This window comes from Lampetra planeri, chromosome 45 (genome assembly GCF_965212315.1).
Source record: "Lampetra planeri chromosome 45, kcLamPlan1.2.h2, whole genome shotgun sequence".
In the NCBI taxonomy this organism is placed as follows: domain Eukaryota; kingdom Metazoa; phylum Chordata; class Hyperoartia; order Petromyzontiformes; family Petromyzontidae; genus Lampetra; species Lampetra planeri.
The window spans coordinates 2,807,144-2,824,608 of record NC_136151.1 but is presented as its reverse complement, the minus strand read 5'-3'; the positions used below and the strand labels follow the sequence as shown (position 1 = coordinate 2,824,608).

The 17,465-nt window shown below is 49.2% G+C and overlaps 1 protein-coding gene across 11 annotated transcripts in view; it reads left to right on the top strand.

The window, feature by feature from the left end:
* Positions 1-17,022, top strand: part of LOC144733000 (uncharacterized) — a 42,091-nt gene extending 25,069 nt beyond the window's left edge. For 9 of the 11 annotated variants that reach the window (XM_078614693.1, XM_078614690.1, XM_078614687.1 and 6 more), the window contains 8 exons: positions 3,259-3,282; positions 6,920-6,943; positions 7,228-7,341; positions 7,877-7,966; positions 9,981-10,019; positions 13,862-13,906; positions 14,486-14,512; positions 14,867-17,022. In XM_078614693.1, coding sequence (XP_078470819.1) covers positions 3,259-3,282; positions 6,920-6,943; positions 7,228-7,341; positions 7,877-7,966; positions 9,981-10,019; positions 13,862-13,906; positions 14,486-14,512; positions 14,867-15,031 — 528 coding nt within the window. In that variant the 3' untranslated portion in view covers positions 15,032-17,022. Of the gene's footprint in view, positions 1-3,258; positions 3,287-6,919; positions 6,944-7,227; positions 7,342-7,876; positions 7,967-9,980; positions 10,020-13,861; positions 13,907-14,485; positions 14,513-14,866 lie in introns of all 11 variants that reach the window. The other 2 variants (XM_078614686.1, XM_078614692.1) reach the window with 2 other exon arrangements.
* The last annotated feature ends 443 nt before the right edge of the window (positions 17,023-17,465 follow it).

The following is a 17,465-nucleotide window of genomic DNA, read 5'->3' as shown; positions in this document are numbered from 1 at the left end:
GATTGTGTAGTCGGAGGAACCATTAGCCTTAAGAGCTTGGCGTACATGCTTGAGTTCACTGGCAATGTGTTCCTGGTCGGAGATGCATTGGACTCTATGGTGTAGAGTCTTGATGAGGGAATTCTTCTGGGATGGATGGTGGTGGGAATCCGGTTTTAGGTAAGCATCCGTATGGGTAGCTTTCCTGTAGACAGAGTGGCTCATTGAACCATCAGGTCTCCTTTGAATTAGGACATCCAAAAAGGGTAGCTTGCCATCTTTTTCGACTTCCATGGTGAATCTGATGGCTGGGTGTATGGAATTGATGTGGTCGAGGAATTGGTCTGGAGCAGGCCGGCCATGTGGCCAGATGACAAAAGTGTCATCTACGTACCTCTTCCATAAGATCGGGCGTAGAGTGGCAGTCTGGATGGCGTCAGTCTCCAATTTCTCCATGATAGGGGGGAGCCCATTGGGGTGCCCTCAGTTTGTTTGTAGAAAGTTCCATTCCAGGTGAAGTATGTATTGGTTAAGCAGTGTCTCACAAGGGGGGGTACCTCATTATTCAGTCCTTGATGAACCAAGTCTTCAATGATTGCGATGGTGTCAGGTACAGGAACTTTGGTGATTAAGGAAACCACATCAAAACTGACAAGCAGGTCGTCTGGGGACAGGGAAATTCCCTTGATTGTCGATACCAGGTGAGTAGAGTTTAGTACCACAGATGTGGTTTTTCCAGTGAAAGGCCGCAGGATTTCAGACAAAAAACGAGCCAGTTTGTAGGTGGGGGAGTTGATAGTAGAGACAATGGGACGAAGAGGTGTATCTTCTTTATGTATCTTTGGCAAGCCATATAATCTTGGTGGCCTGACTGCAGGTTTCAACGCAGCCCTCCGTAATGCTCCTCTGTCAAGGCGACCTTCCTTATCTAACCCAGCTTAAATATACGCTGCCAAGCTTGGTGGTGTTCATTCAGACACTTGTCTTTCCGACATACCTGTTCTTTACCTGAGGACGGCTGCTTGCGTTGTGGCCGAAACGTCGTGAGAATTGTATTTTATTATGTTTTTTTTATTATTTCCCTTCTACGTGACTTTACCGAAAGAACCAGGAAGATGAATCCCTGCAGTCACGAAAGCTTTAAATCGAAATTTAAGCACGTGCCTGTTACTATCTCAGTATGTCACCAATGTCATGTTTGTAGACCCCTTCATTTAATGTCCTTGCCTTCCATACTCCAGGTAACTTATTTCACGTATGTGGAAAATATATTTAGGCTCGCTAAAATCGTCATGAAACTGCAATTAAAAAGCACCAGAGGAGGCAGCTATCACATCTGCCTACTGAGGGGGACGTGTCTAACACGCCCCCCTTTAGTGAGGCCACGCCCCCCTCCGTGTGTGAATCGGGCTCTGACACTAGCCAGTGCCTCCCCAGCCATTGACCGCACATCACTGGTATAGTAGCATATATGTTGAACCTCTTTCGCACCGTACATAGCCAACCGTCCAAAGTGTAGGTACAGGGGAAGGACAGTGAACTAAACACAAAAAGCAGTTCGAAATAAATGCGTTTTCAATCTAGATGATTTTAAAGTGCATAGCTCCACTGGCTTCCTTATATCGAAAGGAAGAACATTACAGACGGCTGCAGAAGCGCATCTCAAAGCACGCGATGCAATGACCGTCTTTGTTAGATGGCCAGCCAAAAGCCGCTGCGAGGATGACCGGAGTTTGGGTGATGATTTATGCCCAACCAAGCAGATTCTCTTTGGATAGAGGAGACGAGAAGGGTACGGCATGAGCTAGAGTATGGAGATAGGCTGATGCGTACAGAAGGATGTGGAGTTGAGTGGAATTGGCAATGTTCAGTACCAGTGTTGTCAAGATCAGTGGCGGCTCCTGCAAAATCTCTCAGGGGGGGGCAAATGTCTGGATGATTGATAAGGACAAGGTCCACCCATGCAATGGATAAATTAACAGCTTAAGCATGTAAAGGCAACTTCACTTCTTTAATATTAATGCAAAATAAAGTGACTCTTACAATACATCTTGTTTGTTTCTCTACTCACTATTATTACAATCCACTCAGTTTCTTTTATTAAAGATTCCTCTAGGTGGCGACAAATAATATTGTTGGATGAAACGTGCTTTCGTATGATGACGTAAGCACGTTAGTGCGAGCCCTCCCGGAAGCCATAGAGAATGCATTGCAGTGCCCGCCGTTCGAAAAAAAACATCTTTGAATGTAAGTCTATGGGAACACTCTGGGCGATTCTCAGCCGGAGTGAAATCGCCCAAAAAGAGGCGGTACTCCACAGAACGTAGCATGACGCTGATTGGACTATATCCAGAGGCACAGTAACGGCTCGCGAAACTCTGTGGTTGAATGACATTGGTGGTGCGTCGCCCAATCGCCCTAATGAAGAAACCGCCCCTGGTCAAGATCAACCTCTACGTATGTACGTATAGCGAACTTATTTTGCACCATACGCCAACCGTGGAAAATCGGAGGAAAGGACAAACTAAATACAAAAAACTGTTGTAAACAAATCTAAAAAGGAGGCTCATGAAGGACGCTACTGGCCAGCTAGAGGCAGTCGCCCTCCAGAAACATTAAAGGCTCACAACAACGAGCAGAGCGCTGGGAGGCTAAAACGCAGTAGGGAGCACAGGTGGTGGTGCATCTGTTTGTCAACCCATGGCACCTGGATCTATCCCATGACCTCATCACAACACGTCAGGTGGCCAAGGTGCATCGAACATGGCACAACGCCATGGTGATGTCATCGCCACTTAGTGACAGACGACGGTTCTTGTTTTTGTCGTTGGTTGTGATGCTGGGGCTGGTGATAACGGTGGTGGCGATTACAGTGACGATGATGATGCGAGATGTGAACTACCTCGCCTCGTATACAGGAGTTCGTGGGTTCCATCCCGACCATGAGGCCTGCTGTATATATGGAGTTTGCGTGTCTCTCTGCCCGTGGTGGTCGCGTGGATTTTTCTCCAGGCCCTGCGGTTTTTCTCTCGACATCTAGAATCAACGTCACCAAGCGTTTGAGTATTTGGCTGCTATACATTTCTACACAACGATGATAAGCAAATTCGTTGAGCAACCATTTGTGATAGCCATGTCACTTTGTAAAAGAGTCATACAGCTCAGGGGTCAACTCAGGGGTCCCTACATTGTAAAATTAAAAAAATAGTAAAAAAAAATAAGTTTAAATATCGCTGATGATTGATGTTACTGATAATGCTGATTATGCTGTTTTTGCAGGATACCACAGTCCCTCCAACTATAGTGAGTAGAAGAACGTTGTACACATCCCATCAGCACATGCACGCACACCACACACGCATGCACCTTTCCTTCTAAGATTTCAACTCACTAGAAGCATGGGTTTAGCACATCCCATTTGCATGGTTTTCTACGTACGGTGCGAAAGAAGTTCAACCCACTCACATAGCCACTGACCCACACGCCTATCGAATGTTTATGGTTGGCTATGCACGGTGCGAAAGAAGTTCAACATACAGGCATACACACTACACGAGACTATACACCACTATTATAAACTATGCTATTGTGAGGGTTGCTCTTTTTTTATTAAGATGGGAGAGGGATTCGGCTCCATTCTCTCTCCCATGCAATTCCCTCAAGGGCACCAATGTGGACTTTTGAACGTGCTTTAATCCGGAATACAGAGAGTCTTAAGATTTAGAATGTGACACTTTATTCAAGGACACGTATCAAACACTGGCGGATAATAACTTCCCGCATCTACAATGTTTCTCTAACCTTAATGTTCACTTTAGTGAAATTTAATTAATAATTAAGTAAGATATTGTACATTTGTTTTATTTGTTGACTTTTTTCATTGCTGTATTTATTGCATTTCATGTTTATGCGACCTGTTGCAAACGTCTTTAAAAATTTGACAGTTTTGTTTTGTTGATGAAACCCAATTCAATAACTTCTTAGCTCACAGGGTAACAACTTCAGAAAAATCAGTAAAATACTTTAAAAAATTATCGCAGAGTTTACCCGCGTGTTAAAAAATACTGAAGGCTGAATAGAACCGACTCCTTAAACCTCGAACACACGGCTACGCATCGCCCCCGTGTGGTGACAATAACAGAGCACCGTGGTAATAAACCATACAAAAAACACGACGACCGTTCGTACACACTCACACGTTCCAGTCTCGGACAAAGCGAAAACGCAGCATAAATCAGCATAAGTACACAAATCTGCAGTCAGGATCGTGTGCAGCCTCAAGGATTCCCAGGACCCAACTGGAGTATCTTGTTTTGCATTTACAATTGTATTCTTGAAGGATCAACACAAAAGACGGCCTTTGTACTTGGTAGAAGCCTGCAACCACACGTTGAACAAATCTGCACAGCTGCAGTCGTGGTTATGAAGTTAAAACTCCACGCGACGACAGTCCAGAGACCCAGCCGGCTCCTCTATCCCCACGTTGAACAACTCAACAAGGCTGCAGCCTGGGCCTCGGAGCCGTCTGCCCGGTAGTCATCACTGGTTTCTCCTGGAGTCCTGTAGTCGTGGTGATCGTAGGTCGTCATCTTCCCCTGTAGTCCAGTGGTGTCCGCTGAAGTCCACAAATGTAGTCCCACCTTCACGGCCTCTCTCCCTCATGAGCAGCCAATCCACTGCCTCTTGCTGAGTAGTAGACATTCATCTCTTGCCTATGGAATGATGTCAATCAACTTGGCACATGCAGCGTCCTCGAATCGGAACCTCGAAAATTCGTTGTACTGTATTAAACTTTTAATTGGCAACACCTGCCGCCAATTAAAACCAGACCGAACGGCGCCGTTGCTTCCAGAAGTTGGGGTTTTTAGAGGATTCTCCCCCCTCACCACCCCCCCTTTACCTCATGTAAACTCAGCCACCTCGACTCTCCACTGCACAACAGTGCTGGGCCACACCGTTATAGTCCACCCCCTTCAAATCAGCCCCCCACTCCACAAGGGTTTGTCCCGACCAGACCAGGCAGGGTGGTTGTGCATATGGCACAATCCAGACATGAATTTCTTTCCCCGATGGGCCGTGGCGATTTTTAACGTTCCGCACCCATACTAGTGTAATGATTCTCGGACAACACAAACTGTATAGGGTTCTTTTACGTATTATTTAGGGTGCTTCAATCAAATAACTTGGTCAGGGATGACACGCAGATAACCTGACTTGGCCAGGGATGACGCGCAGATAACTTGGGCCAGGTATGGCAAGCAAATGGCGACGACGCAGAGACATCGACAATATGAAGACTGCAACAACAGCAACGATATTAAGACAGCGACGACCTGAAGACAGCGATGATGCAAAAACAGCGACGGCGTGAAAACAGTCGACCCCGACTTCACGCCAGCCCCGAACCTCGCCTCTTCCTTTTATCCCCGGCATGGCCCTCGCTCTGCTCCTGGCCACGCCCCCTTTCTCGAACTCTCGAGCGTGTTCCTTAACTTCCCAGATGGTTCCACTCTTTAATTACCCCTAGTGACCACTAGAGCATGCACTGTCCCTGCACTCGCGCTGCCTCCACAAACACGCTGCTTCCACAAACACACTGCCTCCACACATGGTACGAACAAGGACGGCTAAGTTTCTTATAATAAACTTTCTCCGTCATTATGTAGTCTGAAATAATGGAGTTGCAAATGTAACTTTCTTTTGAACACGCTTTGACGATGAAGCCTGATAGAATTAATACCCCACCTTAGTGGGATATAAATTCTATCAATTGGTAAAACCCCCCTTTACCTTATTTATTTCGCACACTTTATGCACAATCATTGGGCGACATATTTATATATATATATACACGGCTACGCATAGCTGACCCATCGACACAGCCCCATCGTCGGCGTCTATCTATATAGCTGGCTGACTCGGATAGCGATGACGATGATGAGAGCCATGCAAAGGATCGGCCATGCGGCCGGACGATGAAGAAAAATAATGATGAAGACAGCGACAGCAGCCAAGACCCAGACCCAAGGACAGCCCCGAACCTTCGGTCACGTCCCCCTTATATACTTTCCGGCGTGGCCAGGCCCCGCCTCCGGCCACGCCCCCTTCTAGAACCTTCGAGCAGGTTTCCGTCTGACCCCGCATTTTACCTTAAACCCAGTTACGCCCCGCTTCTAGTTGGTTATTATATAACGCACCCATACTCGTGATTACCCCTCCTGGTCAACAGATGGCACCTTGTCATTACAATCGCAAGGCCCCGCGGGGCCACTGGCTGCCCCCCTGGTGGCCCTTTAAGCGTGGGCCCCTGACGTGCGACCACCCCCAACAACACGCAAACAGGGACCACACCAATCCCCCCCCCCCCCCCCCATCAACATCAACATCCTGCTGCTTGCTGTCAAATCCCCCAATGGTTGTTCCTAAACGTTTGGCGTGGCCCCTCACTCACACTGCTGATGTATTTTTGGCAAATGTCCCACCCCACCCCCCCCCCCCCTGAAAAAAATAGTGAAAATACACTGAAGGAGAGCAACGATGATACACTCACTAACTGCGCTTACTCCTGACGAGGTTTTACTGGCTTTGATCACCTGAACGTGACGTTGTACAAAAGAAGAAGCACCTAGAAAGGCCGGCATTGTGGCAAACGAGGGGGTGGGTGGTCAGCATCACGCCTGCCCGCCCCAGTGATGATCATGCTGTTGACAATGATGATGATGATGCTGCTGACGATGATGATGTTGCTGCTGACGATGATGATGATGTTGATGATGATGCTGCTGACGATGATGATGATGTAGATGATGCTGCTGACGATGATGATGTTGATGATGCTGCTGACGATGATGATGTTGATGATGATGTTGATGATGATGTTGATGATGATGCCGCTGACGATGATGATGTTACTAATTAGGACGATTATGTTGTTTTGCAGGTGACGACGACGACTCGACCTACAGTGAGTAGAATAATATTGTACACATACACCCACACACGACACGCGGGCGGAACTTTCCCCTATGAGGGTTAAGCACACTGGTAGGATGGGGTCAGCACCCCGAGCCGCCCCCCTCCACATCCCCACCCCTCTGCATCTCCCTCCCGCGTCTCCCCCCCACCCCCACACATCTCTCCCCCCCCCCCCCACCGTGTCTCCCCCCCCCCGCATCTGCCCCCCCCTCCCCGCATCTCCCCCCCCGCCCCGTGTCTCCCCCCCCCCCCCACGCGTCTTCCCACCCCCAGACTCCCACGCAAAGCTCTGCCCTGGGAATCGGCGTGGGAGTCGGGGTGGGAGCTGGGGTTCTGCTCATCCTCGTCATCACGCTCAGCGTCTGCTACTGCAAGCGACGCAATGAGGTGAGCATTGGTAATTAAAGATCTCGTCATCACATCATCACGATCATCGTCATGATCATTGTCATCATCAGCATGATCATCATAGTCATGATCATCATCGTCATAATCATCATAGTCATCAACAGCATGATCATCATCGTCATCATCATAATCATCATCAACACCAACAGATTCTCACAGCTCATGTCACTCACTCTCTCACCAACTCACTCGCTATCCACTCACCATGTCACTCCCTCTCTATTCACTCACTCACCATGTCACTCATTCTCTCACCAACTCACTCGTTATCCACTCTCTCACCAACGCACTCACAAATAAATCGCTCACTAACTCGTTAACTATTCTCTCTCAACAACATGCTCACTATTCACCATCACATTCTTACTCACTATTCCATCTTTCACTAACTCACAAACTCTTCAATCTCTCATCGACTCACTCACCAACTCACTCACCAACTCACTCCCTATTCATTCTCTCAAAAACCGCTCCTCCACCTCCCCCCTCCCTCCTCTCTCCTCTCCTGCCTCAGCCCCATGCCCTACAGAAGCGTCAAAACACCTCTGCTACAGAGGATCCCTCACGATACATCCCGAGTCCAGTTGGCCGGGGCCAACTGCCGGTGAGCCTACCCATGGACACGGACAACGTGAACCCATTCATCTACTGACACGGCCATCATCAATCCACCCATCGACACGGCCATCGTGAATCCACCCACCAACACGGCCATCGTGAACCCACCCACCGACACAGCCATCGTGAACCCATCCACCGACACAGCCATCGTGAACCCATCCACCGACACGGCCATCGTGAACCCATCCACCGACACGGCCATCCTCAACCCACCTAGCGACACGGCCATTGTGAACCCACCAACAGACACGGCCATCCTGAACCCACCCACCGGCACGGCCAGCCTGAACCCACAAACTGACAGCCATCGTGAACCCACCTAGCGACACGGACATCGTGAATCCACCAACCCACGAACACAGCTATCGTGAACCCACGAACACAGCTATCATGAACCCATACACCCACCGAAATGGACTAAGTGAACCCACCAACTGACACGGATATCACAAACACACCAACAGACATGGCCATTGCGAACCCACAGTCACGTTGCCTATCCACGAGGGCTGACGGTTGGGGTGCAAAGTCGAACTGGTGTTAGACCACTAAGATACCTGGCTGTTAGGGATGTCAGCTTTTATTTCTACATAAGATGACACCAACCACCCCAAGCAGAGGAGCTATAGCCTGGTAGTAGGCTACCACAAAGAAAATAAAATGAATAGAATAAACAGAAAACCACTCACAAACATCCAACCACACCTAGTGTTCCTAATGCGTTCCTGAGACTCACAGATAAACTTTAGGGGAGGGGATAATACACCTCCCTTCTCTCCCACATACAAATCTGCTTTACAGACGGCTCTGTGTTCCTCTTCGGGGGTTTCCACCGCTCACCTGCTAACCCCTCGCAGTGGGCAGCTCGTGCCTCGAGCTTATCTCCTTTTCGAGCAGTGGGAGATGTCAACAGTTAGCCAAGCAGCCACCCAGGGAACCAGATGGCAACACTCTCCAAGATTGGCTAGTGCCAGGCTGCAGTGCACTTGGTTCCCCGTTTCTGCGGCTCCTGTCATGCCCTTGCTCCATCCCAGAAGTCCCACCTGCCTTGGATCAATCCCCAGATCGGCCACTGGAAACAGATAATAATATTAACGTCACCTAACGTTTCCCTATAAAATATATATTCCATGGAGTGGGAGAGAGCTGTCAACTGCTACTTACAGTGAAGATCCTCTGGTCCTCACTCGTGTTGCTGCTTGAGGGTGGTAGCTCGTCCAGCTCGTCCCACCCCCCACTGCCGACTTGGGTGCTCCTTTTATAGTGCTGCTCTCAGCCCATTGTTTAGCCCCTGAGTCAATCACGTGAGAGGTCCGACTATAAATGGTCTGAGATTCCCTCCCACTGGTTGGCCTGTTCCACTCAAAACCTGTCCCAACGCCGGTATGACCACGCTGTGGCTGCTCCTGGCTCCACACAAAAGACCGCGCCCAAGGACACGAGTTTCTCTCTCCAGCTTAATGGGTATGCCTCATGCACTATGCCACACCACCTTCCGACACGGCCATGGTGAACCCACCCACTGGCACGGCCATTGTGAACCCACCCACCGACACGGCCATTGTGAACCCACCCTCCCACACAGCCATTGCGAACCCACCCACTGATATGATCTGTGTTCATCACATCTGCATGATGAACTCATTCACACACTCACTGAACCACTCACTGACTCACTCACCCATTCACTTACCCACTCACTCACTCTCTCTGCCACTCACTCTCCCACTCATTTACTCACACATTCGCTTCCCCTCTTCCTGATCCACCCATTTACTCAATCCAAACCCCCCACAGCCCCCTCCCCCCCGGGAGGGGCCCCAGGGGATCCCAGGACACCCCACAACCCTCCCTTGCCCGAGGCTAGGTATATCGTGATTGCCCCCTACAGGTAATCATTGGGTGCTAACCGGAGATGGTGCACGTCCATCCAACAACACCATTACACATGCATCCACCCACACGGCCATTGAATCTGATCTCTGTGTTCATCACAGGTGCCTGGTAAACTGCCTGGTATGAAGGTGCAGCAGGAGGTACAATCAGCACTATCATCATCATGAACAGTGACAATCCATAATATAAGTTTTTTTTTTTATCGCATAAACACAAATGTGTTGTTAAACCCGCCACCACCCGACACAGCCAATTAGTAAGGTTTGTGACATGAACCGAATATGCCGATTCGTTACTAGTACAGCACACCGGGATGTACGTGACAACCCTTTATAATTGTCTGTGTCTGGTAGTGTCGAGTTTAATGACACATTTATATACTTATGTGATATAAACCAAAAAAACTATATTATGGATGATCTTGGTCACCCACCCACTCAATTACCCACTATCTATCTCACACACTCACTCACCCCCTTACTCACTCCCCTCATTCACTCACACACTTACCCCCTCACTCCACAACCGCGATTTTCCACGAAGTGGTGGTGACATCACCACAGCTCATGTGCCAGGCTATGTGCACTTTAATGGCAAGTAAATCGTCGAACGCCTGCTGGCAGATCATTGGACAGACCCAGGTGCCATGGTTTACTGACAACGATGACTGGCCGATGCACCACCTGTGCCTCCTACTGTGTCAACTTGCTGCGTTTTATCCGCCCAGCGCTCTGCTTGTTGTGAGCGTCGCTCCTGTGCCTTCAGTTTTTGCTGGAGGGCAACTGCCTCCAACTGACCAGTAGTGTCCTTCATGTGCCTCCTCCACAGAGGCCGATCTTGACACCGCTGGTACCAGTCATCGATAAGTCCACTTAGCTCCACATTCTCTTGTACCACATCACCCCATCTCTTCTCTAGCCCATGCCACGCCCGTTTAGTCTATGAGGACCAACAAAAGCTTTTTAGGCATCCGGTGGCTGGGCATGCGGGCTACATGACCAAACCAACGCAGCCTTGCGATAGACCAGGTAACTTCTACACAGCGTTACGCAGCCGATGAATAGATGCCACTCGCCTGATTCGAAGCGAGAACTCTGCTGTAAACCTGAGCACACTGCCCAGGTATGGGAAACGTTCCATTCTCTCCACAACTGCCCCATCACCAATTGGGAGTTGTGGGGGTGGAGTGTCTGATGGTACAAAATACCGAGGCAGGTGCTTAGTTTTGGTGAGGCTGATGCTAAGTCCCCACCTCTTACTAACACGCTCCAGGTCCAGCAGTAGCACCTCTAACTCCTTCTCTCAGTGAGCAGCAATCAACAGATCATCAGCATACATAACATACTGTATATGACCAATAGGGAGCCATCCATCGACCGCACTTGGGCATCGATCAGCCTCCCATTGTATCTGTATGAGAGAAACTCCACTGGTACATCCATGGAAATATTATAGAACTATGTGCTCTAAAAACATGATAAATAATGTAGGCGCAAGTGGACATCGCTGTCACACCCCAAGGTGAAGAGGGAATGGCTCCGACTTCCGGCCATGTAACTTAATCCGGTCCCACCCACAATCATAACGGTCTTTAATGATTGTGAGCAGAGAGTCGGGGAGTAGGCCTATTGATAGTGTCATTGGCCTTGGCCAGGTCAATCAACCAGAGATATGGGTCCTGTTGGACATCCCTACACCTCGGATATAGCAGCCGGACAGAAAATATGGCATTTTTGCAGGACTGCCCTGGCCTGAATCCACATTGCGGCTCCCCAAGGCTCTGCTCAACGTGCCTGCAAGGCGATGTTGAATAATCCTTGCCAGGACCTTTCCTTGCACACCGAGCATTGAGATGCCCCTGACTGTTTAGTCCCCCTTCTTAAATATGGGGACTACCAGTGCATCCTTCCAATCCTGTGGAACCCATCCAGTGGTCCAGACTGTGATTCTGATGACTGCAAACAAACACCAGCTTCCCTCAGCAGTCCGCTTGGAAGATCCTGACTGGCGCTTTTCCTGGTCTAAGACTTTGGATCATCTTCCGTACTTCCTCAAAAGATGGCACCTCAACCAGCCACTCACAGAGAGTGGCGACTTCCTCCAATATTGGTGGCATGGCAGCCTCAGCAGGGTCATCTCCACCTTGCCCCATGATGTTTTCTAGGCTGAGGGATTTCCCCTCCCACAAGACCTCACAGATATTCTCAGCAAATCTGCACAACTGTTCCTGGGGTCAGAAATCAGATGAACTTTCTTTCCCATAAGGATGGTAATAGGTGTCCTGCTGCAAGTAACTTTTTTGATGGACATCAAGGAGTGATTTGTGATCACTGGCTACTGAGGCAGACTCCATCTCCTCAGAAAATCAGTAACCCGCGACCACCACCCATTCTTGCATTGCCGCACGGCTCTCCGAACTTCTGAGCGAAGGCTGCTATCAGCCTCATTCTCTCACAAGGGATGCTGTAGGCAGTGGGAGTGGGCCAGTCGCTTTTTCTACAGCCAGCCCGAACCCCTCCTTTGTCAGCCAAGATCTCTGGAGATGTCTGGGCCCTGTACCCAATGCAGCCATTTCAGCTGCATGAGCCAAAGTCCTGAAACTCACCCATTTCCGCTCTGCTTCAGGAGGAGGGGGGCGATGCCAACCTCAGCTGCAAGCGATGATGAAATTCTCACTTTCAACTTTCATCGGCTAGCTGAGACCAGGCCACTATGGGTTTTAATGGGGTTCTAGATGGACACCCACCACTAGAGTGGAAGATTGGCAGGCGCATCCTACAGGTGACAACCCGATGGTAAGTGGGTCGATCAGCTCCATGGTAGGTCCTGGTGTCAAGGACATGGGCTTGCATCCACTGTTCCGTCACAATATATTCCAGCAGATGTTCTTGCTTGGACCTGGCGTGCACCCATGATGTTGTGTGGATGTGCCAATGCCGGAACAGCGGGTTGGTAATTACAAGCCCATGGACTGCACATAATTATAGCAGTCTCCTACCACTGTTATTTCGCGTATTTGGACTATGCCTTCCAATCACTCCAGCCCATGTTCCAGCATCATGACCCACTTGGGCATTATAGTCACCCAACAGAATATATTTATCTCGAGGGACCACATTAGGTAGCAGCTGTGACAGGTCATAAAAGGCATCTCACTCATCGGCCTTGCCTGCATCCCTCCACTGATGTTCATCTCTGGTGGGGGCAGAAGCAACCACCACCATCATTCCTCATCTACCGTTGATGCGACGGTCAGCCATAGTAGCCTGGGACTTACAGCTTCCTACACTTCACTGCCATGCTCCCACGCCCCTTTAATTATTTTGTTCAGAAGAAGAGCCACTCCCTGTTGTTTAGTAGTCTCCTGCCCTGAGTGGAGGACGTCCACCCCTCATGATGACTGGAGCCAGAGCTAGTCCACAAGACCTCCTGATTGCCACATACATCCAGGGGGTACTAGTCCAGCTCCCAATAGAGGAGGGGCAGCCTCTCTTCTGCAGTGAGCATTCGAACATTGCACGTGGCCACTCGCAGAGCTTTGCTATTTCTCGAGGAATCCTGAGGGTAAGGATTCAGTCTCCTGGCTCTGCCAAATGGGGTTTGGCCAGGAGACGTCATTGACGCCTGTCCCCCCCCCCCCCCAGGGCCTCCAGCACAAGCTTAGTTTGATCATTTTACGTGTTGTATAATTAAATCGAAGGCGGAGGGGGTTAGCAGCCCTGCGTACCTATCCAGAGCCCATTTGGCAGCTGTAGCGCCTACAAATGCCACGAGCGGAATAGCCGATTGGAATTGGCCTTTCCCCCCATGACATTGTTCACCACAGCGTTACCGTCCGGCACCACCGAAGAGACTTGGTTTTTTTTGCCAGACTCACTCAGTCAATCATTCAACAACCCACCAACTCACTCACCCTCTCATTCACTCACACACTTTCACCCACCCACACATCCACTGAACCTGATCTCTGTGTTCACCACAGAGTGATGAACTGCCTGGTATAAAGTTTCAGCGCGAGGCGATGAAGGTACAATCAGCACCATCATCATTATCAACACCAGTGGCAATGTCACACCCAATTACTCATCCACTCACCCACTCTTTCAACCACTCACTCACCCACTCATTCAGCCACTCACTCACCCATTAGATTACCCACTCTCCCACTCACACAACCACTCATTCACTTACCCACTCATTCACTTACCCACTCACCTACTCTGTCACTCACTCAACCACTCTGCTCAGCCTCATATAAGTAACTGAAACAAAGGCGGCCGGCCATGGTGCTGGCCACCCACCCCCTCGTTTGCTGTTCCGGCCTTCTTCATAGCCATTATTCGCTAACAGGGCTTGTCCAAACAGTCTGTTAAGGCTATAAATGGGATCTTTGTCTTTGTAAGTATGTGTTTTGAACTTCTTTCGCACCGTACATAGACAACTGCGCTAATCGGAGGTGCTGGGGATGTAGGGCAACAAACTAAATACAACAAGCAGTTCTAAAGAAGATTATGTCATGTGATGATGATGGTTTATTGCTCCTTGAAACGATACGGGGAACGTTACATTTACCCACATGACTCAATCTCTCTCTTCCCCCCATCAGGATAATGAAGATGGAATCTACGAAGAGGTGAGACCCACGTAGAGACTCGCCTAAGAGCCATGTCTCCCCAACATATCCGTTTCTCATTGTGCCTCTCCCTATCTCTTAACCCATCATCTCTCCTCCCCTCCTTGTATCTCTCTCATCTCCTCCACCTCTTTCTCGATCTCTCCTCTCTCTATCTCGTATCTATGCATCTATCTCATTTCCTCCACCCCTCTTTGTATCTCTCTCTTTCATCTCCTCTACTTCTCTATATCTTCACCTCTCTCTCTCTCATCACCTCCACATATCCCTCTATCTCTCTCTCTCTATTACTATCTCTTTATAACTCTAATCTCCTCCCCTCCACGTCTCTCCATCTCTCTCTATCATCTCCAGCTGGAGGATGAGGGAAGAGCCCAGAAGACGGAGCCTCACTACCTGAACTACAAGGCTCAGGTTCAGCACTCGGCGTCGCCCTACGAATGCCCAGACTCGCAGTTGGACAGCGCCACCACCAAGCCAGGGGTGGAGAGCCCGTACGTGGATCTTACCGTTCAGTGAGCTGTGAGGAGTGAGGAGGAGGCATGAGGAGGAGCAGGGAGGATGAGGAGTGAGAAGGGAGAAGACCCACAGATTGACACAGAGACATACAGATTCGTTACAGAGACCCACAAACTCACCACACAGAGACCCACAGACTCGCCACACAGAGATCCAGACTCATCACACAGAGACCCACAGACTCATTACAGAGACCAATAGATTAATCACACAGAGACGGATAGACTCAGAAAGAGACCCACAGGCTCATCAGAGACCCATAGACTCATCACACAGAGACCCACAATCTCACACAGACTCCCACAAAGACCCACAGACTCACACAGAACCGACTAATTTTGGTTAACTGCCAGCAGATGTCCATAGGCAATGGCTGGTTTCGCGACTTGCACTATCTAGATGTACGTTCCCGTTCCAGCCTGCGCTATGCAGTCACTCACTGGCGTCGCGTGGAATCTTATGTTTCAGGTCTTGGGGTTTAAATCTGATGTGTACCTTTGAGCTTTGTCCCCCCCCCGCACAACCCTGGGCTCGAGGGTCAAGAGGAGGAAGGATAGAAGGAGGAGGAGCGGGAGGGGGAGGAGGAGGCTTACAAGGGGAATATATATATATACGCGTATTTACTCGCTCACCGAATCGTTCACTTAGTAACTCACCCACCCACTCACCCACCCAGCTACCCTATCGCCCACGCACCTACCCACACACCCACTTACTCAACTACTCACCCACCATATTACCCAATCACTCACTCAACCACTCACCTACCATATTACCCACACACTCACTCATCCACTTACTCACCTACTCACCAACCTATCCACTCATCCACCCACTCACCCACCGACTTCCTCACTAAACTAAACTGAATATTTTACTAGGTAAAGCCTACTGATATATATAGTGGCTTATCACGTGGAAATGTATAGTAGCCAAATACTCTTAATTCATGTTGATTCTAAATATGGAGGGAAAAAATTGGAGCCGGAGAAAAATCCATTCAACCACGTCCAGAAATACTTAAACTCAAAATATACAGCAGGCGTCAGGTTTGGAATCGAACTCGAAACATCCTGCATACCAGGCGAAGTAGTTAACATCTGCTAGTCACCACGGAGACCCCACTCACCCCCTCATTCAAAGGAAAAGTGTACAGAAGGCAACGTTTCAGGCAATGACCCTTCTTCATCAAACACACGTAGAGAGAGGCGAGCAGTGCCAGTGAGCCTAATGAAAACCACAGTGATTACATAATGAATGCACTCACTTTGTCCGTTTATCTTCAATTAATGCACCGATTTCCTATCAGTTAATCCTCAAGGTATACACCCACTTCCTGTCTCTCAATCCTCAAATCATACACCCACTTCCTGTTAATCCTCAATTCATACACCCACTTCCTGTCTGTTAATCAACAATGTATACTAACTTCCTATCTCTCAATCCTCAATTCATACACCCACTTCCTGTCTGTTGATCTTCAATTCATATACTCACTTCCCGTCTATAAATCCTCAATGTATTCACCCACTTTCTGTCTCTCAATCCTCGTGAATGGATTTGGGAATTGGTGCAGCATCACCTGCGTGCCCTGAAGAAAACCTTGCCTGTCAGTAGCTGCTAGTGATGGTGGTGATGGTTATGAATATCGTGGAGGCTTCGACTATTATTTAAGCAGCGGGAGTCGCGGCCCGTGTCCGACTCCCTCTCGCAGCCAACACTAGTGACGATTATATGAACAGGTCCTGGACCTCCCCTAGGTCGGTTTAGCCTCAAATGAGTACCTGGTATGGTGTGTAAACATCACCACTTTGGAAACAAAGCCGATCGGGTGTGGTGCTGGCCACCAGCATAGGTGGTCTCTAACAGCACTTTTCCCAACACCCTGTTAATGTTTTACAGGGGATATTTGTCTTTGGTGATGGTGATAGTGGTGATGAATATCATGAGGCTTCTCTCCTGTAAATTAAACATATTACTGGTGATGGTGACATTGGTTGTGGTGGTAGTTGTGGTGAAGATGGTGGTGATGATGATCTGTCGCTCCACACAAAGATTCGGGTCTGCTCGGCCAAAGTCATGCACTCTCTTCTCTACGCTTGCGAAACGTGGACCCCTCAGATGGAACATCTGTGCCGGTTAGAAACATTCAGGCTTGCCTGTCTACGATCCATCCTGGGTTTAATCTGCATGCTGTATTGTTTGAGGAGCTCACAAATCCTTGAACGATCTGAATACAGTCCCATTGGTGATCTCCTCCGGCAAGCAAAGCTGTGTTGGCTGGGTAACGTAGCCTGCATGCCCAGCCACCACATGCCCAAACAACTTTTGTTTTGCCGGATAGAGGGGGTTAAATGGGTGCAATACGGGATAGTGAAGAGATGGACTCGCGTGGTCCAGGATGATATGGAGCTGCGTGGACAAAATCAGCCTC